This window comes from Dermacentor albipictus, chromosome 5, assembly GCF_038994185.2.
Source record: "Dermacentor albipictus isolate Rhodes 1998 colony chromosome 5, USDA_Dalb.pri_finalv2, whole genome shotgun sequence".
NCBI lineage: Eukaryota > Metazoa > Arthropoda > Arachnida > Ixodida > Ixodidae > Dermacentor > Dermacentor albipictus.
This window is the reverse complement of record NC_091825.1, coordinates 98,787,809-98,814,504: the sequence shown is the minus strand read 5'-3', so window position 1 is coordinate 98,814,504 and position 26,696 is coordinate 98,787,809. Positions and strand designations below refer to the sequence as shown.

The 26,696-nt window shown below is 43.2% G+C and overlaps 1 protein-coding gene and 1 long non-coding RNA gene across 3 annotated transcripts in view; one reads left to right on the top strand and one right to left on the bottom strand.

Annotated features, from left to right (window-relative positions):
• Window positions 1-26,696, top strand: LOC135917253 (peflin-like). The gene is made up of 4 exons (XM_065450801.1): window positions 1-140; window positions 19,377-19,645; window positions 24,539-24,620; window positions 26,571-26,696. The coding sequence occupies exons 1-4, from the start codon at window positions 101-103 to the stop codon at window positions 26,579-26,581; spliced, it is 402 nt and encodes a 133-aa protein (XP_065306873.1). The 5' UTR covers window positions 1-100; the 3' UTR covers window positions 26,582-26,696.
• LOC135917254 (uncharacterized) overlaps window positions 5,144-26,696 on the bottom strand; it is an 80,469-nt gene continuing 58,916 nt past the window's right edge. For both annotated transcript variants that reach the window (XR_010569236.1, XR_010569237.1), the window contains exons 2-4: window positions 22,226-22,347; window positions 21,198-21,314; window positions 5,144-5,447 (exon numbers count right to left, since the gene is read on the bottom strand). This is a non-coding gene — a long non-coding RNA (uncharacterized lncRNA). The remainder of the gene's footprint in view (window positions 5,448-21,197; window positions 21,315-22,225; window positions 22,348-26,696) is intronic.

Below are 26,696 nucleotides of genomic sequence, written 5' to 3'. Positions count from 1 at the left end.
GGCGGCCACATGACTGCCGGTACCTGCAGCGATACACGATTCCGCCCTTAAAAGCGTGCGCTCCCACAAAGTTTCAAGCAAGCGCCTAGAAGACTCCGACATGGACGCTAAGTCGGTGGCTTTCGCGTTGCTCTGCACAGGTGAGTTCAATGCCGTACCTATCTAGTAATGCTCAACGCGAGTAGGCTTTCTCAATCGACAAAACTTTATCTCGTAGCTGCGCTTTAATTAGCCGGCATAAGTATGACACAAGGTGAAACCACTGAAATTTCTCGCACTTATATAATGTACAACTGCAACAACTTGACGACCTTATAGCACACGAATTGACGAACGTAGAACAATGGAGATTGGAACCGAATCGGCAGCAGTATTCACAGGCCCAGCCAGCTTGTGAAAGTTTTAGGTAATGTCGTGACACCAAGTTCAACGTAAATATACGTGGCTGTACCGCATCACTGGCTTCGAAAATTGGTCTGTAAAATAGGTCTCGCTGCGGTATCTACTTGGCCTTACCTCACGTGTCACGAGTGCGAAAATGTTAGCACCTTAGTTCACATTTTCACAGTCCTCCAGGGGACCAAGAGGCTGTTACGTGATATCTTCAGCAGATCTAGGAAATAATGACATTGCTAAACTATTACACTGTTCTACAGTGTCAACATCATCGCACAAGAACAGCTGCCGGTGTCTCGTAGGTATAGAGCGTTTCTCATGTTGTTTACCATTTCTCATTGACACGTTTCATCTGATGACAGTATTTGAGGAACTGATTAATTAATTAAGAATGATAAAGTAATTAAGCGGAAAGCAATACAGAATCTGTGTATCTCCAAGCGACGGCAAACAACATTGCCTTGGTTCGCTCCAGCTACGTGGCATTAGCATGCTTTCTTTAAATCTTCGTGCATCATAGCTGGGGCACCCTGTATATGTGATCTCCTTACCAACGCCGGCACGAACATGAACGCCTATTGAAGCTAAAGTTTAAGTTTCATTGCGGTGGGCATTTCTGAAGAACTCAATTACTGCGGAAGATCAAGGGAAATGTAGTATCCTGTTTCGCAACAAAGCAATAGCAAAACGAGAGTTAACCCATTTTTCTGAGCAAAAAAAAGTAGTCGTCGAATAGGACGTACTGACGCACTCGACGGGTACCCTGTCAGGCGCGGTTGGAAGAAACCTGCGGTGCAAGTCGGTTGTCGAAACGATTGTCATCCTGTGGATCGCAAGCGGTTACTGACTGATAGTGAACCTCAGGGAGAAACAGTGAGGCCGCAGCGCCCAGGTTCACGAAACCCAGTGATGTTCGCAAAGAAAACCGTCGCTTTTTAAAGCTGCCACTGTGTCTGTAGCGGAAAATACTACGTCTGTAGCGAGGTTAGCAAGCGCGCCTTAGATATCTACGTAAAAGAAGCTGAGGATAAGATATTGTTTAACTATTAGGGATTTTTTATTATTAGAGAGCTTAATTAGAGATCTTATTAGAAAACACGTTAGAAATTCAGTGTTTGGAATGGTTAAACTACCTGGCGAGACCAGAGGGCGCTCCCCATAATGAAATAAGTGCTGAAGTGGCTTATTTCTTGAGCGAGTGATGGCGTGAACTTATGAAAGTTTCTAAGAGTGTTATGCCTTATTAGTCTAAGCGGTGTGAACAGGTTGTCTGGTCGCCGATCACAAGCTTGTATTAAAATACAAAAGAAGGGGATAAATATAAATTAAGCAAAACAATCATAGACACCACCGGCCCACTGATACGGTCACAGAGCGACATTCTTGGCTTAGCCACTAACAGCTTAAATATTATAGAGCGAGCAGTCAGCCATATCTGGTACCTGACCATTCGGTGAAACAGCTCCATGGTTCACAAGAATTTGAATGCATATAAGTGTGACGAGAGGAAATGAATTACATCCAAAGTTATGTCTTCAAAAATGTAAACACTTAGCAAAACAGGAAGCTTCAGCTCGAAACCAACTTAGGTTTTCCAAATCAAGCACAGGTAAGGCACAGAAATGATTTCATAAGGCCACTGCTCAACTAATTTTAATGGTATTGATTGCATTCAAGAGATAAAGCTCAATTCTATTTATTTATTTATTATTTATTTATTAAGTACTGCTAGCCTGAATTCCAGGCCTTAAGCAGGAGTTGGTTACACTTCGGTACAAAATGTACCTGAACAACAAAAAGAGCACACATACAAACAAATGGAACTGGAGAAAAGTGAATAGTGTGTCAAATACGGCACTGAACTGTATCATTTCAAATGGTAAAATGTTATATATATGAACACACATAATATCGCAATAGTAGATATATGAACACACATCAAGACATATTAGACAAGTGCGTTGCTCAACAATTGATAATGCGAAGGAAACAAGAGAAAAAAAAAGGTATTTGTTTCGATGCATTATACATGTCAATGCGATGCACAATATAAAGAAAACATAATTGTAAAAACATCGAAATAAAGAAAAACAGGATATAAGTGCGACGCTTTCATGAAACGTTGCTAGACCATTGGTGAAAAGACACTATCATTTCACATTTTGAAGTGCGGCAGTGAAAGTGGCAACAGAAGAGCTCTCGATTATTTCTCTGGGCAAACGATTCCAATCACGGATGGTACGGGGGAAGAAAGAATTCATGTAAGCGTTGGTTCTACAACAAATTTCGCTAACTTTTTTGAATGGAAAGAACGAGTGGAACGCTGCATAAGAGGTTTCAAGTACGTGTTTTGTCGATTCCAAGTTATCATTGTATATCATGTAGAATGTTTTTAGCCTTTCGCGGTACCGCCTTGTTTGAAGGGATTCTAGATTTGCAGAAGTTAATAGAGCAGTTGGCGATGTTTTGCTGCTGTACGAATTAAAAATGAATGTAGCTGCCTTTCGCTGAATGCTTTCTAGTTTCCTTATATTTGTATTTGTGTGTGGATCCCACACTGCTGCAGCGTATTCGAGTGTTGGTCTTATATACGTTTTGTAGGCCAAATGTTTTACATCGCTTGAAGCTTTGGGAAGTGTTCGCCGTAAGTAGCCTAGTTGTCTCATGGCTTTCTTGTGTATGTATGTGATGTGATCAGATGTAAGATCAGATGTAATAGTTACCCCTAAATATTTGTAACTTGGAACTACAGATAGATTGTTACCGTTGATGCTATAAGTGAAAGTGAGTGGGTTCATCTTACGCGTAAGTCTCATCGCTACCGTTTTTCTGTGGTTTATTTGCATCTGCCACGAAGTACACCAATTTGAAATTTTGGCTAAAGATTTGTTAAGAGAAACCTGGTCGTCAGAACTGTGGATTTCGTCATATAGAATGCAATCGTCCGCAAATAAGCGGATTTTTACCGGTATGTCTTGAGCAATGTCGTTTATGAAGATTAAAAAGAATTACGGCCCAAGAACAGAACCTTCGGGGATACCTGAATGAACGTAGGCAGACTCTGAACTAACATCGTCGATGGACACTGATTGCTGTCTAAAAGACAAGTATGCTGCGATCCATGCAAGGAGGGAATCGTTTTTGAGTATAGGTCTTAGTTTCGAAAGAAGTTTAGGATGCGATACACGATCAAAAGATTTCTCGGAGTCAAGGAATATGATGTCAACCTGACCAGATTTATCCAACGCTGCAGCAAAGTTGCGAATGCTCTCTAGTAGTTCCGTTTTTGTAGAAACTCCGCGTCGGAAACCATGCTGGCGACTATCGATTATTTGTTATCCTCAATGAAGCTGGAAATATGCTTAAAAATAATGTGTTCGAGTACTTTAGCGCAAGTGCAGAGAAGAGAAATTGGCCTATAAGAGGTAACAATACATGGATCACCTTTTTTGGCTATTGGAGGTATTCTGGCGCATTTCCAATCACTAGGAATTTCGGCGTGTGACAGCGATTTCCTAAATATTAAACATAAGAATTTTGCGCACCACTCAGCATATCGATGTAGGAAAGCGTTAGGGATTCCGTCTATTCCAGATAATTTTTTGACGTCTAGATTAAGTAAAATTGATAGTATTCCCTCCTGACTGATAGTGATGTCATCAATTGGTGGTACTGCTTCAAACGTCAAAAAATGTGGAACGATACCATCGTCGTCAGTGAACACTGAGCAGAAGTAGTTGTCGACGTCTAGTGCGGCCTAGTAGTGCGGCATTGGCCTAGTAACTATATGGTCTATGATTACGACTTGGGAAGTCAATAGTTATATAAAAAGTTTCGAAAATTGCTATGTAAAAGTAATCCGTAACTCTGCACTAAAGGTAGATATCGTGCTTCTGTAACCTGTGTCCGTTAGGGCATATAGAGCGGACAAATTTGAAATATAAATATACTGGCTCCCCATAGTTCTTACAACCTGTGCAATAGATTGCAGTGCCCTTACTCACAATTTAGTGTATAATTTACAGCGGTGTATAAAACGTGAATTTGTACGCTTTAAAGGCATAATTAGTGGCAGGCTAACACAACTGTAGAATCGGTACTTATTGCTAAGTTGCACAGTTGCAAACTGCATAGCTAAGCCTATGAAAATAAAATAAAGACCAGTTATGTGGAATTCAACAAACTTCTTCAAGATTGGTGCAGCGGCTGCTGACAAAAATATTTGTCTGTTTTCATCCATTAATATACGTTGCATTCCCCTCGGTGACTCAGGCACAAGTCATGGTAGAACAGGGGAGTTTAATAGAAGAATAATGCGTTACTTAGTAACACGGGCAGAGTACGCCATACAGAACTCACACGAGCATTGACAAACGTCTCCTTCCTCCAACGACCAGCCAACAACTACAACGCGGGTCCCAGGCTTCAGTTTAGGCCCACTAGCGCAGTACATAAAGAGCGCTTCCCGTGAAAGGGCACTAGTGATATGTTACCAGATAGAAGCTTCAAAGCTGAAGGTTCCCCTCAGTGGCATCGACATTTTGGGAGCTAAATTATCGCGTCTACAAAGAAGTAGTACATAGCTCTTTTTGGTTCCTGGCATCTAAAATCCATGTAGTAAATCACCTGCTATGAGAAGGTTTATATTGATGTTCCATGTAGCGTGCACTCGGGCTTTCCTGTATGACAAAAAGAAGATTGTCTGGCACACCACCATGTTTGCACATTGTTTCGGGAAGGAAGCGAAGAAGCGTACAGATGGCTTTTAATGGCGGAGCCAACATGCATAGAGCAGCGAAAAAAGGACCTAAACTCGTCTTCATCGTCTCCAAGGCCGCCATCAGCGTCCACTTTTTCCCACATTGCAGACGGTGACAATATTAAAGCTTGCCTTCGAAGTACTGGCGCATACACACTATGGAGCATTGGCCAAGAAGCAGGCGATTCGCAGTATGCTTAGAATTTGAACAAAGGTTTCGGTACGGGCCTGGCTCGTCTTATGCTCCATGGCCCTCAGGAAATTAAGCCTGTAGGCCTCCTGTATAATGGTTCTGAAAGAAAAAACCGTCGATGTTCGTTAGCTGCAATCCACAAGAAAAATGAATATAAGAGGAATGTGAGAATATCTCATATACTAGTTTTGGCGCGAATAAGCTTTATAAACCCTTTCTTAAAAAATGTTTGACTGAATGTAGAATTCCAGTTAATCTTTAAACCTGCTAGTGCTGAGAGTGTATTGAAAGATGGTGTCTAAGCCAAGAAAAAGTCATTCTAATGTTTCTTAGTACATTTCACTTCTTACCAGCCTTTTGATTGCCTGGAAATGCGGCTTAGCTACGGCTAGAGAAGTTCAGTGCTTATTGCATATACATATATGAACTACAAGTCATGTAATCAGGGTACGGGTCATGTTTCGGCAGCACAACACTCGCAGTTGTAAATTACGCAATGTGGCATCGACATAGCGCCGAATTCGTAAACTTTTTTTGTTCTTGACGTCCGTTCGGCACGGGTAAGCCTCCTTCGCTAACAAGTCTAGCATCGAATTCGGTTGGTGACAACTCTTAAAAACAATTCTAGCACGAGGACATTACTGTGAATTCAAGCCTTGGTTATTCTTGTTGTGACTGTGTGATCGAAGATTCCGTGTTTTTAATGCTACAGCGCTGACTAAATACTACTGAATACGAAAAAAGAAGTGCCGGATTGAAAAAAGCAGCTGAGTAACCAAGTCAACTTTCACGCAAGCCAAATAAATGCACTCCCGTCACAGTCAGAGAATTACAAATCAGGCAGTTGAAAAAAAGCATAGCACCTGCAAAATTTAGCTGACGTTTGGTAATGGTGTATCAAGCCACGTTGTCGCTTTGCGTGCGCGGGTGTGAGTGAGATGGCCTATTGCTAAGGTATGGTAGTGTAGTTGTGGGTCTTGTAAATGTAGGCTAGGCTTTCCATCGTGTATGCATGAGTACGCTTACTAACTATCAACACCATAAAACGACAAACGAGGCAATGTGAAATGGTGCGTTTTCCCAAGCAAGGTACAGTACCTGCGATTTCGGTTTCATAAAATTGAAATGCTTTTATCTGTGTTTTACGAGGCCTGCGCGAGCGCTGACAAGAACAATGTAGAAAAGGCCACCGCACGAAGGGCACTCTTGTTTTGCCGTTTGATGCCAGATGGCAGCACGAGTAATGCAAACTAGGCACGGCTACTACATTGTGATCTGACAAAGTGCATTGCGCAGCCAATTTCTGCTCTCATAGGGAAGTGTGGCGCGAAATCGCTTACGTCAAGGCATACGTGAAGACATACATCAAAACTTACGTCAATACTTACGCAAAGAGTGACGGTGAAGATAAACATGGAAAGAAACGTGAAAATATACTTCACAATACACGTCAAGATATACATGAAGGTTTACGTCATTTCGTTGCAAATCTTCTAAAACTGGTGGAGCACAACAAATAGAAGAAACAAGCCAAGCCGCTCCTATTGTTCTGGCCGGCTGGGCTTATTTGTTCCTTTCCATGTTGCACTGTACCAGTTTTATAATGCAATACCAACTCGCGCAATCCTCAACCCTAGTTGCAAATAATTCTTCCGAAAATTTTGAAAAACTTGGTCTAAAGTAGGCCGGTTGCCTTGAGCCTTGGTGGATAGAAGAGGAGCGTTGCCTTACAACCAGACCACTTTAGCGCCGTTACACAGCACTGAATACAGTAAAACAGCTTGGCAATGCACGATCACATAAGATCACTGCAGTATAAGTGTAATATTGGCTAATTTGCGGTGTTATGTATTATTTTTACTATAACTCAATTAGTTAAGCAGCGTAAAGCCGGAAACACATCTTATCAATGCGCTGCAACGCAGCACAAGCTTCTTTTATAGTGTGCGCCAACGCCAGCAAGTTCTTAAAAGGTGGTGGAAGACATGGACTACACCTGTGCTACCTTGGCGTTGTCTTGGTTAAAGCGTCTAAATATTTGAAGAACCACTAGAAAGAGCCTATTTTGGTCCACATAATCACGGTTTTGCGATCAATACCCCTCCAGCACATCCTCTATCCTTCATAAATTTGGTAGGTCTCTATGTTGGTTTGTGAGAGAGAGAGACACGCCAAGGAAAGGACGGGAACGTTAACAAGCTGGGTATCCTGTTTGACCGCCCTGCACGTGGGAAAGGGAAGAGAGATCGAAAGAAAAGAAATCAAAAGGCAAAAGCAAAAGGTAGAAGAAACGCGCTGTCTATAAGCGTCTTCTAAGGTGCATTGATCTTAAACAATCTTATTAAATTCAATAAAGCCTGCGTAAGTTTCCGGATTAAGGATGAGAGGGTATTCGCAACCTGGTCGCCTCTGTAAAGGGCTGACCAAACCGTCGGCTGAGCGCACTCGGAAGTCACTGACGTCGTAAGTCAAGCGGGCGCAGTGGCAGTGGTGGCACTCGGTGGTGTCTTCACAATTGCAGTGATCGCACACGGTGGAGTCAAGTAATACCGATGAGGTAGGCGTATCAACCGTTAAGGTCACACTTCAGCTTTGGCTGCGCAGCACTTTAGTGTACACTTGGAAAGGTTTCATCACCACCACAGTGACGAATCAAACATGAGTAAGCAATTTTTGGAACTCTTCAGAGTCCTCCAAAGAGCCAGCATAATGTCACGCGCAATTCAGATAAACTCCTCAGCTTTGTCCACCCTGTATTATAGGATGAGCGGCGACTGTTCATCATCATAGGTGGATCCAGCAGCTTCACCTGCGATATAGTTGCGGGAAATACTACTGTGAGCAGGAAGCCACTGATAAATAATGCTGCGTTCCATAATGACAGAGCAGTGTTACATTTTCGTTATGTCTGAACTCAACTGCCAAAAATTCGTGTTTGGCACAATGCCGGTGGCAGGCTGTCAAGGGCTATAATTAGGAATCGCCGAAAACAGGCATTCTACGCCATGATTTCTGCTAACATTCTCAGGGGCGGCACACAAAACGAATAGTTCTGATTATGAGGACGTGGTCATATATGCGGCGTTCGCAACTTGCTTTTGACTAGACAGGCCGCAACGGCGATGGTGGCCATGAAACTAGTAGAAGATATAGAACCCCCCATGTAAATATGAACGCGCCCTGCAGACACATTGTGCAATAAGCTTAAAACCGCTTCAGAACTGTTGTTGGCATTTGGGCTTTCTCTGTAGTCTCTCAAGTTTAGAGGAACACTTGAAGTTTCTCCGTGCCCCACGAGGGAGATGGGGATCTTGCTGCGGGTTGGAAGTTCTTAGTAAAGGAAGGCGAAGGTTGTTGAAAATGTGGTCTATTTACGTATGCTGCGTGCTAGCCCGGGAAGGCTAGGCTGTGTACAGGCAACCAGAAAGGGCAGGCTCTTCCACAGAGGAACGCCTTTGATCCGCGTGGCCTTTCACGTTGTCGATATGACGGTAAGTCTGATTGAACTGAACTGACTTTTATTTCCTTGAAAGTATTCAAGTTTCATGGAGAGGCGTAAACTAAAGGCACGGAGCGATGTCCCTTCACGTGCATACAAGTGCGGCATCACATCTCATGCAAACAGATTACATTTCGTTAGGCATCAAATATAGATACACAGTGGACTCTCGTCAACTTGACTCTTGCGGAACCAAAAAGTTTGTTCGAATTAAGTGAAAGTTCGCATTAACAAACCATTTCATTATCTTGAATTGGGGGCCAGCCCGAAAAGAGACACGTGTGGTTGTTACGTGCCTCTTCTGCGTCCTCGTCTTTAGCGCTTTACCATAATTCAATATGTTCAACCAACTAGCCGACACTTTCACTTTATTAGGCTTAAATATGAACAAATTGAAATATCTTTTATAGCTTGAAGTCGTCTGCAATGTCTTTGTGGTCCTTGCTCTCCAAGCGCGACTCAACCATCACGCGGTGAAGGGGGTCGACATATTTAAACGCTGCCCCAGCGCGACCGCACACGAAGCATGTGGATACGGAAGGCTGGACAGACTTAGAAGAATATATGGTCACGAAAACGTAAAATTACCACAACTTCATACCTAAGGGAAGCCGCAGTACTGTATGCTGAATTAATTGTGTTTTGAAGCTCTTGGTAACCACATCGCGCATGACAATGGGCTGGTGGAGGTTGAATTAACCGATGCGACATGCTTTGGTGTTCGAACTAAATGGCTGTTTCTTCCAGAGCGACGCATAGTTTCTCGCGCGGATTATCCATTACGTTCTAAAATATCTAAACGAAGAATCAATCGAGGACAAGTTAACGAGAATCGACCATATAAACTTGCTGTAGATACAGAACCCTTAATCAAATCAACTAGATGCATGGCTCTTGTGGCAGTTGCAGCCTTTGGTCAAACTTCAGTTTACTGAGCTCCCAGAGTCTAAAAGTGCAGCTGAGACGTCACTTTAGACCTTGCGTGAGTAGGCGTTACAGCAACTTCATTCGATCCTCGTATTTGATCCATAATCGGCGTTTATGTACTTCTTATGGAAATACCAGAACCATCGCTCATGATTGTAGCAATTTTCTTTGGGGGCACTAATCATTATGACCGACACGGCTAGATAAGCTTCGAGGCATTCCCCTTTCCACTGACCTACGGAGGAGGCATTAATTCATGTGTCGTGGAAAGCTGTCTGCTGCCAGTTTCCAGAATCTTCTAAATGCCTGCAATACATAGCTACGTGCATAGCTGCAGTGCTCTGAGGTGCTGCCACGATCTAGCTTTCGCACGTTACTTGTCTACTTCGGTGACGCAGGTTTTTCTATGACCGAGCACAGCATTGTGTGCCACTCCCGTTCTGCGCTGAACAAACAACGTGCCCCGCGATTCTTTTCAGATTGCTTTTTACTGATCACGCCGCTTATTCCTGTGCGCAAGTCCATGCCGGGACTAGGCTGCCGCAGAAGAACCGCAGCTGCAACCCGCACGCAGGAGAGAAAAATTTCGCACAATGGCTCTAGGGGAAGAAAGCACTGCAGTGCGACGCGTCTGGAACAGCTTAAGAGAGGTTAAGAACACGTTCGCCAAGCGGCAACTCTTCTTTATTAGCTTCTTTCCATTTACATTTATTTTACACTCGTTTTCTTTACATTTGCTTCTTTTGTCGAAGTTTGCAATTCTACCTATTGCGCCATTTTAGTTTCTTTATTTGTTTGCGTGTAGTTTTCGTTTTCATTTCATTGCCGAATATTTTCCGACCGAAATCCCCCTTACATAGAGCGCTAACATTTCTTGTAAATTGCATGTTTTTCTGCTGTTGGTCATTGTACTAGTTGCCCTAGTAGGCCAATCGGGCGCATGCTATTTCACGTTTTGCTCCAGGCCCATGAAAATCATGTTGTATCGTGCATGGTCAAAACTGCAAATGAACGTTATCTCCAGTCATGACAGCAAGCGCACTAGGTTATGCTTGTGAATAGTATCGAGGATAACAAGGTCTTTGTACTTTTCACGTCTATTACTTCAAGTGATAAACTGACAGCGCATGAAATTAAATTGAATTGAGAAGTGCGAGCAGTGACGTTTCGTCATTGGTAGGGTAAAAGGGTAAATGGAAGCGATAAATGGAAAAAAAGGGTAAATGGAAGCGATGAAGCCTTAGAAAGTCTATGTTATATTGGCTCCTGGTGGGTGCAAGAACATTGGCAGCGCAAGACTCTGGAAACTAAGAGTTTTGACGTCGCTTAGGGAAACCTTATGCTTACGAGAACTTATGACATTCTAACCTTCTTCCCTCTTGCGAAAGTTACCAACAAGTAAGTCAATCATTTGTGACGTTGTAATTCGAGGGGCCGGCATGTTGTGATATATAGAAAGTGCTCGCCGGTAGCATCCTGTATACTTTACTGCCGATCCATGGGCGCAAGAACGGCAGACTGCACAGCGCCTGCTGTCGCATCTGGTTCCGGCGCTCGCCACCAGTCAGCCGCACCAGCCCAGGGCCGCTATTTTGTAGCAATGCCTTATGCCTTATTCTATGCTATTCTTATCATCCACCACACAGGGCCGCCTGATCCCGTTGATAATGTGGGCAGACCATCACTCTGACCACTGGCCAAGCGCGAAAAGTCGGAAAAAGCATAGAATGGGAAAAGGCATCGCTACAAAATACTGGCCCAGAATACAGCAAACGATGCTGTAACGTGGCGCCCGCAAAAGAAATGTCTTTTTTCTACGCAGCTAATATAACGTTTCGGAACTTACAAGCACTACTAACACATACACTGGTACGAACAGACACGCGCATGAAAATGAGTACAAGAAACGAGCGCGCCTACGAGAACCGCCTCATTTAGTGTAAGATGCTTCTTCGCTCCTGTTGAAACCATATTGCACGCTAGCCACAACAAAGAGCAATATAAAGTTTTAAAAGTGCACCACAAACACAAGTAATGCTGATATCTTCAGGTGCAGCTTGTACACCATCCGCGAGAGTGGCTTTAATGCACGTTCTGGCGATGTCGATCTTGTCCGTTACCTTCAAGGAAAGGGTATTTAGGAAAGGGCCAGCAATCTTAGTCACGATTGTATCACACAAATTCTCGGGATGATTTGGGCCTGATTACTTAAAGACCGCACGATGTCGGAGCATTTGAGTACTGTTTTCGCCGAGGTCACGTACGAAAAGCGATCTGGCGTTCATGTTGAAATGACACTGATCGAATGCAAAGAATAACTAGGCGTCTGAGCATTCAGGGTGCAGTGCACAGCTGACGATGCACCACTACACTGAAAACGCGGCCAAATTAGGCCTGCGAATATCGGTGACGTTGAGCAGAAGCCAACCGAATCAATTTGTTTTAACACCCCGCTCATGACGGGATGAACCTTCGACAAATGTCGCTATAAACTCTCGATCGCACAGCAGTGGACGATCAGGGGGGGGGGGGGGGAGTAGTCATCTACAATCCAATGCGGGGATTGTGACGCGAGTTGTATTGGCGCAACGGGCAGAAAAAGGGCAACGAGATTGAATGTACAGAAAAAAGGCGTTTCCAAGGCATCCATGCAACGCGTTTTCACGCGTTGCATGTCAGACACTACTGAAGGACGTGGCATAACTTCGACTTTGGTAATGTGACGACGCTAGTCCGAGAGCCAAACTGGGGTAAATCTCCTGAAATCCTGGTCCATCTGTCGTGACAAAGCAGAGTGCAACACTAACCGTGGCTCCCTGCTGGAGGTATACAAGGGCGTGTGGGACGAGTAGACTGGACCTCCCCTCATTCGTGTCAGTCCATACGGAAGATGCCACCTGCGTAGGTGGCGAAACATCTATGCCTGCCATTTTGTTGTTAATTTGTTGTGCCAGAGTAAACGGTTTTTCAATGAGCTCTTTTTATGAAAGTTACTAAAGATGTAAAGCTAAGTTAAAGTCCGCTGAGTATAAAACACCGGAACGAATATCCTTCCGCAGGAAGGATGTCAATATATATATATATATATGTATATACACTCCTCACCGTCATCTCAGCAACCATCGTTCCCCGTCACCAGTTAGTCGCTCGCTTTCTCCCTGATGTCGTCGGCAGTTACCTATCCCGGGAAACTAGTTGCTGCAGACCGGCAGGCACGAACTGCTCGCGATTTCTACAAGGTCTGCACAGTCACCAAACATTTATTTGGGTGCTATCATCGAAGGAACCGCCACACATGTTTTTATTGATACTGGGCTGCCATTTCTGTCATGGACTAGACTAGTAAACTTCACAAGGTCAAACGCCACGGTCTGATATATTATAGCACACTATAAGTACGCCATACATAGCACCACTGGCTGCATGCACAGCCAGGGTGGTCATTGACATCGTCGTCTGTGTCATCGAATACTCTCATCGAAAGGGTTATCGCAAGGAACACAGTACTTCTGTTCCGTGGACCTCGGCTCCGGCCCCTAGCAAGCACAGATAGCTGAGCATATCTTCGAGAAACAGCTTTCGTCACGCCCGATGGATTGCCGCAATTTGCCGCAATTTGCCGCAATGTCATTCGTGCTATGTAAGGTGCCCGCTACTTTCCAGTGCATGATGCACATAATTCTTCATTGCTACAAGGGAAGGACCTGTCTGTGCAACCTTGAGGACATCATCGTTTGTTCTAATCTACCAACACACCTCGTTGGCTTGCGCTATATTATGACCTGCCTCACCTGGGCCAGCGTTGAGATCAGCATTAATACGCAATGGTTTGTTGCCCACAAGTTAGGAATATAAAGGCACGCTGTATCGAAGGACGCTGTGCTTCGTAGCCCCGTCAAGCTTCGTGCGGTAGCAGAGTTCCCATAGCCCACATTTCCTAAAGCTCTGCGCAGCTTCATTGACCCCTGCTGTCATTTGCATCCTCTTGTACGTAATTTTGAACCATTACCGCACTACTGACCAGCTTGCTTACCGCAAGCAGCGGCATCTCCGCCTGGTGGTCCACGTGAGAAGAAGCGCTCGCGCAACTACGACACCTACTGACTTCCCCACCGATGTTTCTCCATTTCAACTCCACTGTGCGGGCAATGCTGCACAAGGCGCTTTAGTGGTATTGTACTTGGTGCTGCTCTGGTATAAAGCCGGTTACGATGAATACGCCATCGTGTATGCGAGTCGTACCATGATTAAGGCAGAGGCATACTATTCCTATGGAAAGAAGAATGATAGGTGCAACGTTAAGGGATAAGAAAAGAGCAGATTGGGTGAGGGAACAAACGCGAGTTAATGACATCTTAGTTGAAATCAAGAAAAAGAAATGGGCATGGGCAGGACATGTAATGAGGAGGGAAGATAACCGATGGTCATTAAGGGTTACGGACTGGATTCCAAGGGAAGGGAAGCGTAGCAGGGGGCGGCAGAAAGTTAGGTGGGCGGATGAGATTAAGAAGTTTGCAGGGACGGCATGGCCACAATTAGTACATGACCGGGGTTGTTGGAGAAATATGGGAGAGGCCTTTGCCCTGCAGTGGGCGTAACCAGGCTGATGATGATGATGATACTATTCCTCCTCAGAGCAATAGTGTTTGGCCATCATTTAGGTTCTTGCCAAGTTTCGTCCATACCCCTATGTTCTCTCTTTCGATGTTGTCATGAACCACCACGCCCATTGCAGAGTGTTTCCGTTGAAAGATCCGGGACATGACTTCGGCCGATGAGCGATTCGCTTAAAAGAAAACGACATATACGTTATCTATTGATCGGCCGCAGGCACTGACACTGATGCGCTTTCCCGATCGCCGATGCCTTCCGACGTAACTTACCTGTCGACGCTCTCCACCATCACGTCACCAATCAGGATTGTCGATATGCCGGCGAGCACCATAAGGATGCCTCACTGTCAACCATGAATTTCCTCGACGATATATCCGTCACTGCCTCTTCTCAAGCACTTCACCATGAAGCCCCTTACTTCACTGTGCGCCACAACATGCTTTACCGTAGGAAATATATGCCCGGTGGACATAACGGGCTCCTTGTGAAACGACGTCACGTGAGCTCTGACATCTGCACATATTTTTGCACAGCTCCTCAAAGATTTCATGGCGTCATGCTGAAAACGTATACCCGCCTTCGCCAGCATTTCTGCTGACACGGAATGTATCACTTCGTCCGCCCGTACGTCCGTGCTTGCACTGGCATTCCAACAACACAAAACCCGTTACCGTCCTGCTGGCGAATTGCAGCAGCTGTCGGGCCCAACTTGTCCCTTTGATCGCGTCAGCGCTGGCCTCTTCGGAGAGCTTCCCTGCCGTTTCACGGGCAACTGAAGGACAATTGTTCTTGTCGGTCGCTTCGCGCCATACGCCGAGACTGCAGAACTTCCAGCCACCACAGCGTGCGAAGTCACACTTTTCATTTCGCTGAACTTCGTTCTTCGACATGGTGCACCAAGCGAATTACTTAGCGACATGAGTCATGTGTTCCCTTCCGAGGTCTTTATTCCTACTTAAAGCACAAAAAATAATAAAACACGAGGACAGATGAAAGGAACACCTAACAGGATGAGCGCCATCTTCAAGCTAAAGAATATTATCAGAAAATCACGCGCATTTATTTGTCGACACAGATCGCACAATAGACCAGTGCGCAAGCACGCCTTAAACACTTTCCTTTGGTGCGCACTCCCCTCCTACCTTGATGGCCTTGAGGCACTTCAAGCTGGCTGATAACAGCCTCACGCTACCCTCAGACTGTTATCACAACAGCCAGTTTTAAGTGCCACACGGCCATCGAGGTAGGAGTGGAGTGCGCACCAGAGTCGAGAATTAAAATAAGTAGGCGGTAATACCGTATATTCAAGGGCTTTCGCATCACGTAAAAAAAGTCGTCTCCAGATATAATTTTGATGCTGTTTCAACTGCTACGATCAAGCTAGCCGCTATTTGTCTAGTTCTTCAGGAACGCATGCGAAGGAACCGGAAGCCAGAACAAGCTCAATGTACCAGAGGACACGGAAAATCCTTCGTTTCTTGTACATGTAATGTTTGTGTGTAATGTGTAATGTAACCTACGCCATGAGTCGCCAGTATGTCTCAGCTTCTATCCCGGGCTGTTGCAGCAGCGAAGAAGAAGCGCCTTGGGTCTGCAGCTGTCCGCGATATCAGTACTCGTGCTTGGCTGGTACCACCTAGATCACCATTGTTTCTCCGTTGCAGGAATAAACCACCCAGCGCAATATTATTAAATCAACACCAACCGAATTCATGTATGACATGGGAATTCTTGGCCTATACGTGGGTGTCAAAAGCCATCCGTTCCTGGTTCCTTAGTGATTCCGTTTTATCATCGTCTTGCATTACAGGAATGCGCAGTCTAAGACGGCAGAAAACTAGATGGTGCGATGAAGTCAGAAAAGTCTCCGTGCATATGGGATGATGCCTGCCGGCACAAGAAATGGGTAATAGGAGAGGGCCGAGAAGGGAGGCCTTCATTCAACAATTGGTATAAAATTTGACGATGGTGATGATGATGGCTCGTAACAATTTTCTTTTTTTGGTGAGCTGGCATTTTTCAACTCTCCTCGTAATTCTTGCGGATGAATACCATTGAAGTATAGCACGGTAATGACAAACGTAGAAACAATGAGTATTTTGCGATATTATACACGGTTTCAGAGTTAGTGTATCCTGCCTGACACGACTAGCCGAGTTTATAACTGACATTTTTCACTTATTCAACATTAGCGAACAAGCTTACAGAGTATTTCTTGATTTGGAAAAAAAAAGCATTTACGCTGTTCACGCCAACAGTTTACTGCACAACACAGCTCTTCCTGGAATACTCTCCACAGCAGTAGGCTGTATGGGACTACCTCCTGGGATGGACACAACCCATGGTGCTAGATCTTATAGCATAAGCGTATATTCTGATATTCTCCAGGAGTCATCTCTTTGTACTACATTGCTCGGATATTATTATGATATTATTTACGGCATCCAAGAGACTTTGCAATTGAACGCAGGTGACCGTGTCATGATAAATGTGACTTTGTCAGATAAGTATTTGATTTCTCTTCCCTGCGACAATGACCTTGAGGTATGCATAGTTTGTATTCAATGCGAAAAATGATTCTGAATTGCAACAAGCATCCGCTTCTTTCGTACACACAGATTCTTTAGTTCATGCAGCAGCGCGCCCACGTACTTTAGTAAAGGTGTTCCTATAAAAAAAGCCTACCCACTCAAAGTACCTTGGTATATGGGTTTTCAATCTAGAATATCACATTGTGTAAGCATACGGATTATGAAACTTCCATATCACCTAGAACTCTACACTTCGGCGAGGCGCAATTTCAACAACACGTCAAGCAAAGACTGAGAAATCTTTCATGTTTCAGAAGCCATAGATCCGTACTTGAGTACATTTTTGGAGCGTAGGATCCCCCGTTCAAGTACTTCATCTGTCGCTTTACAGCATAAGTACAGTAGAGCCACTTCGTGCACTTCTGTAGGAAATTACAATTAGCTATAAGATGGTTTGACTTCAGGAAACAAGAAAAAATGTATAAATACCATCACTCCACTGAATTTTCTGTACTCAGTCTAAAATTACGAAAACGAGCCATTTCTTAGCTCCGTCTTTACACGAACGCGTGCAGCAAGGATTTAAAATTGCGGAGATCCAATAAAGTATGCAACAAGCTGCCCGAGGGCGTCAAAACGTCTGAGCCAGAAAAAAAAACTTTTCATTTGCTATTACTTTTTAGGTTTTGTTTCATTCAACTTTTTCAGCGTTCTTCAGCTTGTTTTTGCATATTTATTCTGCCTTTCCTACAGTTAGTCTCTCCATGTACGTATATGCACATAGTTTCTTGAAATGTGTTCTCTGCTTCACCCCTCATCATCATGTCCATCATTAAGGGATTCATGGTATTTGCTTCAACAAATAAAAATAAATAAGTCACTTGTTAGGGCCTACGAGTCCCTGAACCCGGGGAATAGGAACACAGGTAGGGATACTATGTTTGTTATTTCTCAGCCTACAATACATTTTCTCTGAAGCACAAGTGATTTGGTGTGCATTCGGCTGAATACACAAGCACGTGATCTGTAGTTCCCAACTCCCTGAAGACGGAGGATATTTAATGGAAAAAAAATACTAACTAAAGAACTTGCCATCATTCCAATTCATTCGCTTCAATAGGTACAGACATTGGTAAAAGGTTCTGTGTTAGTAGTCTTCAAGTCTTTTTTTCAAAAATCTGCAATAAAATATTTTTTCAGTGGTGTTTCCCGTCAAGAAGAGTTATAGACAACTGAAAATCTAAAGTTTGCTATTCTGGAGAATAAGATGAAAGATAGCTGCTTTGTGCCACGCATTTAGGCACTTGTTTGCATTCGTGCATTGTCGCTGCTTTAATGTTGTCACTCATTAGTATTTCTGTAGTATACTGTCTGTTCAAAAGCTAAATGAGAGTCAGTTTAGTAAACAGCGCAACAATAATCATTTGTTATTTACTTTTAAATTCAGTTCCATTGTTTGAAGCGATTGATATTATGGTGGTGTCGTGGCGCAACTCAGGCGACAGGAACATGGCCGTTGGGGATGAAAAGAGAAAACGTTGTAACTAATTTCTATATTTGTAATTCAGAGGAATAAATGTTACAGGAGAGGTTGTATAACCCGAACGTATTTTTTCTTTGTGCATTGGCTAATCCTTCGGAATTAAATAAAAAGTAAAAGTAACTAATGATATATTAGAGCTATAGAAATGGTGCCAGTAAAGGACAGAAAATTCCGTGAAGGAGAGCGAACGAAAAGGCGGTTTATTAGATCAGAAACTTTGCCAGTATATCTTAACGCTATTTTATTCCAAATAGGATAATTGCGAATTACTGCAAGGTTCTTTTTCCCTGAAGTCCTGTAGTGCAGGTAAGATGGATAATTGACGATGATGATAAGACTGGCCCAGCAAAGGTTGCACTGATTGTCATACATCTGTCGGTGGACACTGCCTCCGGATAGTCAACGACCTCACCTTAAACCCTCTTTTCCACAGCTTCTGCGATTAGTGGGTATACGCAAAGCGTACAAATACTTTTTATACTTAACTCGATAATATATCAAATAAAAATTGCACAAAGCTAATTTAAAGAGGCATTATGGTATGAAGCTTTATAGCAGAAATTAGGCGTGCTGCGATAGTGTAAGTAGATGACGAACTCTCGATGCTTCTCTTTCGCACAATCTGGCACCTCTTACGGTTCCCTTAACGGTAACAGGAATTGAGTGCCGTGCTTTACAGCGATTATTTATATTGTCCGTTCTCTGTTTTTGACATTTCTTACTGATTCGCGTAGAGCAGTGCACCCCTTATCGCCATGGTCAACCAGTTGGCTGGAGTAATGATGAATGAATGAAGGGTAAAGGAAGCAAAGAAGCCTTAAAAATGCTGGCCAAGGTTTTTGCTCTAGGCTGGCTGCAATGCAACCAAATGTGCATTTAGTAGCCATTCGCGCCTCCTCATTCTGTCTGCGCAGCGCTCGCAGTCAACGCCCAGTCGTACGGAGGGGGCATTCGACGGGTACCCGGAGACTTCTCGGAGGGTCGGCCCGGTGGACTGCTACCTGGAGGCGGCTTCGGCGGAGAGCTAGCCGGTGGCTTTCCGGGCGGCTATCCCGAGCGAGGTCCTGAAAGGTTTCCAGAAGCCGTATCGGGAAGCTATCCCGGCAGGAGGCCGGGAAGATTTCCAGGTCGGGATGTCTACCCAGGAGGCTTCCCGGGAGGAACTAACCCGAGACTTTGCGGAGTGAGTGATGGAATAATCTAAATGGAAAGCATTTAATGATAGAGGAAGTGTGCAAGAGGGCCAACGAAGTTTAGAGCAACGCGTGCTAGTGCTTTATTTCCTGCATACACGAATTATGAACGCACTAGCACCGCTGGTGTTCGATCGACTGTCAGTAAACCGCCTTCGATGGTTTTGAGGATAAGGCGCGGCCACCTAAAGTAACGTGTAGCCTTGTGTCGACGTCAATTCAAAATTTCTACATTTCATCGCCCAAGAATTCAAGGACGCACTGGAAAAATCCCCTTTACATTAAAAAGGGTTGTTATTCTCTTACGCCTCCGTTTAAGTTCCTTACTAACGTCAGTTTGAAATTTGATTTTTTTATGTAGATGGCATTTGTCAATTACCAGTATCTCAAGTATCGAGCCCTGCCTGAAGCAGCGCAGGCGTTTTTTGTCTTCTAATATATTCTCGCTCCTTCAATAAAGTGCAGTCACTTTCCCAAACTTTTAACACATGTGCTTTGACGAGAACCGCAGCTGAATATAAAGCCGCAACTCAGACAACCATTCGACAACGCTCTGCAATCCGCTTGAACCCTAGCACAAGCAGAGGCCGATTTGATCTTTTAAAAAGGCTTTGGCCGTCACCGCTACCACCTGCGCTGCAAATCCGCAGCTATACAAAGCAATGGCTTTAATATTCAGATTTGCACTGGCTGAAAATTATGGATTCTCTTGAACAAACGACGCTATTCTCGCTCCTTGCATCAGCGGGAGAGCACCCGAATGATTATCCGAGTATCTTCATTAAAAATTATTTCACGTGTGGCTAAAGACATGTTGCCTATATTAAGGCAGATGCTATGTTACATTACTGTGTATTCTTTGCTCGCATTTAAGCACCTGAGACCTCATGTTCATCCAGACGGAACTGCTGTTTAATTTTTTCGAAACTGAGCCTTAAGTGTTACTTTAAGAATTGAGGTCGAACTTCATGCTAAACGCATGCATGTGACACCATATATCAATGATTTAATCCGCTATTTGTTGACTGCTCAGATTTTGTTTCGGATCCCTGGTAAGGTAACGAGTGCTCTGTGTCGAACTAGATATCAATGAACAACTGATGCCTCAGTTATGGCAGAGAAGCGTGATGGAAGGCTTATGCGATAATTAGTGATCTCATAAGCCATTGCAGCAGAGAGCGACGAACGCACTGTTGCAGTGCTTTTGTCGCCCACTGAATCAACAGAATGAAACGTGATGCAATTAGCCTTGCAGATTTCTTGAACTCAACAAGTTTTTTTTTTTCACATATACAAATTTCAGATGCGGTCACTTCATCCGCGCATATCGAGGTCCGCATGCATTTATGCGCCGGTACCATTTCATCGTACAATAGGCGTCTTTAGGTTCCTTAGCGATCCCTTGACAGTAAGAACAGACTTTAATAGCATTGTGTCGGTAAACTTTTTTTTTTCATCTCAGAAGGTTATAAGAATCGGCTATCTCACTTTAAATAAAAACATAGAGAAGTATAACATCGAGCATGCCATTTTGCTACGCACCGTGGAAGGTGAATAGAAATTTCAAGAGCTTCTTTCTTTTTACAGCGCTCGACCGCTTCTTGTATGAAACCCATGTAGCAATGCCAGTCATGATCTTCTTATTGAGAGTTCAACATACTGAAAAGAAACACGTGTTCCTTCAACACAGAGCAGCGTTGTGAAAGTACCACATTAAGTAGCAGTCGAAAGCGTCTAGGCATGAACATGAGTAGCTGCGCTAAACAGACCACCTAAGAGACAGAAGGGGGAAAAAACTAAAATAAGCATATAGCGGTGACCACAAATCATGATGTAAAAGCCCCAATGTTACTTGAGCAGCGCAGCTGAGCTGCGCGCAGCGAAGCGCGCAACTGAGCTGTTGAGGTTCTCTGTTGCAGCGCAGCTTCTCTGTTGAGGTTGACGCATGTACACTTACTTCGCAAAACACGGAAAATGCTCTATCTTCTTTTCTGTGTTAGTCTTAACCGTCTCTTCGCACATAAGCGCAGCATGAAGAAGTCATCCTTCTCTTGCTTCATATAGTGAGCCTTCGTTCATCAACTAGCTCACTGATTTGAGACCAGACCTGGAAAGGCGTTCTTTCTGCTCAAGATTAACGGTTGACAAAGGCCCTTCTTTGAGTGCCTTCTGTTACGTGCAGCGTGAGCGTGTCGCAGATGCAGCTCTTTAAAGCTGAAATCTTATTGTTCGTGCTAGGCATAAGCTGTTGAAGAAATATGCTTGGTTTAGCGCCCCCTCCCCCCCAAAATGTGAAGCATTCAAGCCAAAGTTGGCAAATATAATGGAGTTTCCAAAATTTTGAGGAAACAACTGAACAGGCAAAGGAAAACGGCGAAATTAAGTTAGTAGCATATATACGCTTGTTTCGGGAAAGTAATTGCTCTATAAATGACAGCCTTTTGCGGTGGTTCGGATTCACTCATTAAGAACAATGAAAAAGAAAGCAAAACAATAAAAAAGTTCCACAGCTACGAAACTTCAAGTGATCGTTATTGTGAGAACACGCGAAGCCACAGACAGTAGCATACGTTTCGGCAAGGCGACTTCTCTCAGACGAAGACCAGTTCATCTGTTGAAGTGTAGGCTACGGCCTGAGCTTTTCCTCGATGGCCCACATTTTATGGCTGAGGATTTTCTTTCCAAACCTTTACTGAAAAGAAAACAGTGCTTTATGACACAGTGCTCACCACGTACTCTGCAAGTGTGCATCGATTGGGGCTACTTTGTTTGAGTTCTACGTTGTAATGAATGCGCGAAAAACTAAAATGAGCACTGATAGATGTGGTCCTGCCTGGTCTCCTCATTTTCGATGTCATTGCAACACTGACATCATTCTACAAGGATATTTCGTAACATGCCAAATAAAACCGTTCCCTTACCTTGAGAAAGGCAGGACCCTGTCGGGGACCATGCCCAACGCACGTGGTGAAATATACGTGAATCGAAACTTAAGTACAACGGTTAACTAAACGTTCTTGAATTAATGGGGCAATATGCAAAAAAAAAGTCCGTGTACTGTGTTTTTTCTGCACGTTAGAGAAACTTAAGTGGCGTAACAAGTTCCATACCACGGCTTTTTTTCACGGCCCTTGAGTGATATCGCGACGTTGTGCACCATTATGAAAAAAATATGCCGATTCCACGACCATGGTGGATTCTGCGTGAAGCCAAGCTTAAGCAAAGTGTTTAATTAAACGTTTCAAAACTAATGGTTATGCATACAATTTTGTTTACCTTATTCTTATGCAACGTGTATTTTCATCGTACGGCTATGTTTATCTGCGACCAAGGTCACAACTTGATTGTCACGTATTTTTAAGTCTATGCACTGCATCTTTCACAAGCTATGCCGTAATGCAAATTACAAATCAGCTGGATGCACATAATGAGATGCATGCGCAGCAATGTCACAAGGACGAAGGCAATTTATGATGCTTGTCGAGCGAAGAAAGGTGATGACCAGTGTATGCACATATAAGTACGACGCGTAGGAACCAGTGCTTGGGAATGCTGTACCTTTCGTGTCGCAATTTGATATGTCAAATGGGCAAGAACGAACACCCCTTCAGTGGCACATGCCGAATGGCTAAATGAAAGAACGTGAAGTAAATCCATAAATCTGTGTGCTAAAATTCGCCATTCTATTAACAGATTGGATGGTTTTATTGATACCTGGGAGGCGACATTAGGTGTGCAAGTTTCAAGGAGGAAGTTACTTCTTTTACGACGAGCAGAGGGGGTGCATTCTCAGTCAGATTACAAGGGTTATACCATCCGCTTAATCATATCAATCTACAATCCACAATCATGACACATAACTTTTGTACTTATCTCCAAAAATATACCTCCCAAGATAGTGACCGACCCAAGACGCAGCCACGTCAAAAGCGAAATAGTTGTGAAACAATGCTTAATTTTAAAACGAGAAGGATTCAGAAATGTAAGAATAAAGTAAGGTCGTAATATTTTTTTTAATAGCTGCCGCCTGTGAGCAGTAGGCGTGAGGAAGTGATGTTAATTGTGAGGGCTAGCCGAACTGAAACCCAAGTGAGGCAATGCTAAAGCACAAAGAGTGCAGAACCACCACAACAGGAGGGAACAGGCACTTCAAGTACATAGCTCATCAGTCTGGAAAAAAAGTGGCAACCTTTGAAGGTAACGGACATAGGTTAAGGTGTCTGAATCGGCAAGCAATACTCTTTGCGTTTATACACTATGTTATTGATTGCTGGAGTAGGAATGGTTGATACGTTGCTGGCTACGGATTGCTTCTGCTGCTTTCACAGTCTGCTTTCAGAGGTTGCTTATGCGCTTTGGTTTGCGAACTTTTTGCGAACAATATTAAGGTCATCAAGCACATGAATAACAAAAACATTAAATACCTTATCACGCCCGTGAAAGCGAAGCTAGCTAGCTGATTGAGTGTTAAATTTCTTAATCACCCGGAACAAAGCACTACAATAGAATCGAAATGAAGCTGCCTTCAAATACAATTGTCTTTACTTTTCAAAGATGAACAATATTGTAATCTTGCGAATTAAAAATATGAAAATGTTTTTGGTAATGATGTATTTAGTGAAACTAATTGTATCCACCGAAGCGCCCAAACTGTTTGTGCAAGCAGATTTTTTATCACTGGTATATATGGTTTGATAAAATTAATGTTAGAATATCCTAACTTTGAATAGTCTGTACAATGCGTTAGCTGAGTTTCCTTGCATGTGGAAATTACGAAACGACATTTGAAGGTGCCACATGTAGCTTATAGGGCGTATTAAAATGCATCAGTGCCCTCTTGATGGCAAAGCCAAACAATTTACTTTTGTTACGTTGCCTTTCAGGATCGCATCTGCCCCATTGGAACTCGTTGTGTGGTGCACCAGGCTCGTTGTGTGAGACCGCCGTGCAAGCCTATCCGAACTTGTGAGGGGTTCCTCTATTTATTGTTACTTCTGCTTATGCTGAAAACACAAGAGAGCTATGCCAACACAACTTCTACGCAGTAGGCAGAAAAATACACAACTGTATTTGCTTATGGTGAAAAAAAAATTAATTAACGAAAGTAGTCACTCCTCCTTGAATTGAGTTTCGTGAAGAACGACAAGCGAATAATTTACATAAATTTATTTGTAGGGGTGGTTGAATATTCGAAGTTTCGAATACGAATCGAATATTACATAAATATTCGTATTTGGATTAGAAAAATAATTATTCGGTATTTTCCAACAACGAAACTAACCAATTGTTTGACAGCAACTGCCAGGAAAACTCAAGTACTGTTCTTGAAACTCAAGTATGTTTTTGAAACAATTCAAAAACAAAATGGCTAATCAAATCTTTGTTTTCGGTTTCGCGGTGGACGCTTACATGAAAACCTCCGATTTTCTTGCTTGTAGTCCGTAATTCAGTGCTTCATGCAGTGCTGTCATGTAGCAGTTTTCTCTTTTACGTTACAACCTTTGACATATGCGTCTAAATTTGACAATTCGATTCGATATACAGTACATACTTTCGTATTTCATTCGCATTCGAAAACTTTTATGTAAGAGCACCTCTAGTTATTTGGGCTAGAATTCTCTTTTGTCCTCCTACATGTGTCTGTGGCACACAAGCCCTTCGGAAAGTTTTATTCCTTTTCTTTTGAAACAACTTAGGATATTTTAACAGCCATTACTTTGCGTTTTTGCAAAACTCATCATACAGCATCCATTCATTCTTTGTTTGCAAAGCTTGTTTGCAATCAGCATCCACAAGAGGCTATTCATCATGTTAAGAGGCATCATGTTAAGAGCATCAGCATCATGTTAAGAGGCTATTCCTGCAGTTGTTTTATTGATATATAGTGATGTTGTGTTTAAACCTGATTCTAACATAGCATGATATTTGGCTTGCTTTCTTTTTCACTAGTCATGAAAGCATGGTACCTAATCAAAGCAAAATAAGTATTTATGCAATGAATATATGCGCCTAAATTTGACTATTCCATTCGATATTCAATACATACCTTCGTATTTCATTCGTATTCGATTCGTATTCTGGATTTTATTTACGAGCGCCTCTAGTTATAAGGGCTAGAATTGTGTTTTGTCTTTCTGCCGAAGAAATGCATTTAAGAAAAAAATTCCTAACGGTCAGACTTATGGCACTTCGCAGACCAAGTAATTCTTTCCGCGTTTCAGTGCCCTTCTGATTCCACTTTTTGCCTAGCACGATTTTCTAATTAGAAACCCTGGCTTCCTTGCACTGAATGTTTTGTGTAATCAAGAACGCACTGACTTTTTGTCGTACAATATATGTAATTAGTTTTAGGCTGTTTCGCGCTTCCTAAGGCATTTTGATTATTTATTGAATGTAAAATTGCTGTTGTAGACAATGTAGAAGTAGTGGGATTGCTCTGATGCTCTCATGAAAGATACGTAAAATAATTTCTATTAGAGACCTCACGAAGTCGCACCGGAGCCGCGTCAAGCGCTGGAAAGTAGCTTCCTGATTATTGCAGTAAGGGGTATGTTTTATGCGGCGTTATAGGCATGCAATTCGTAGCACGTTATTAATGTGGACTGTCTCTCATAGCCATGGAAATAAGAAACCATCATCATCACGCAATTTCGGAAATCACAAAGCAACTAGTTTTTCTAAGCATTACCTGTAAGTGTAGCAATCATTTGTTACTTAGAGGTACTAGTGTGAATTTCGTACGAAGTATAACATGCTGAAGTGTTTGTTGTCTATCATTTGTATGACAGAAGAAAACAGGAATGTAGTCGCGAGTGCCGTACTGAGTAGTATTAATTTTTTTCCGAATTTCTATGTGATAATTCTTGATCAGTGCGCCATGACCTCCACAAGTAACTCGTCGTCATTCCTTTTCAGGTGTCTCCTAGGAGATGCACCATTATGCACGTCAAGACTCCAGAAACCTGATGTCTACAAGCAATTCCCGAAACATGTTAAATAAAAGGAAGTTCTGGCTACGGTTCGGCTCGTTTTTACACCTTA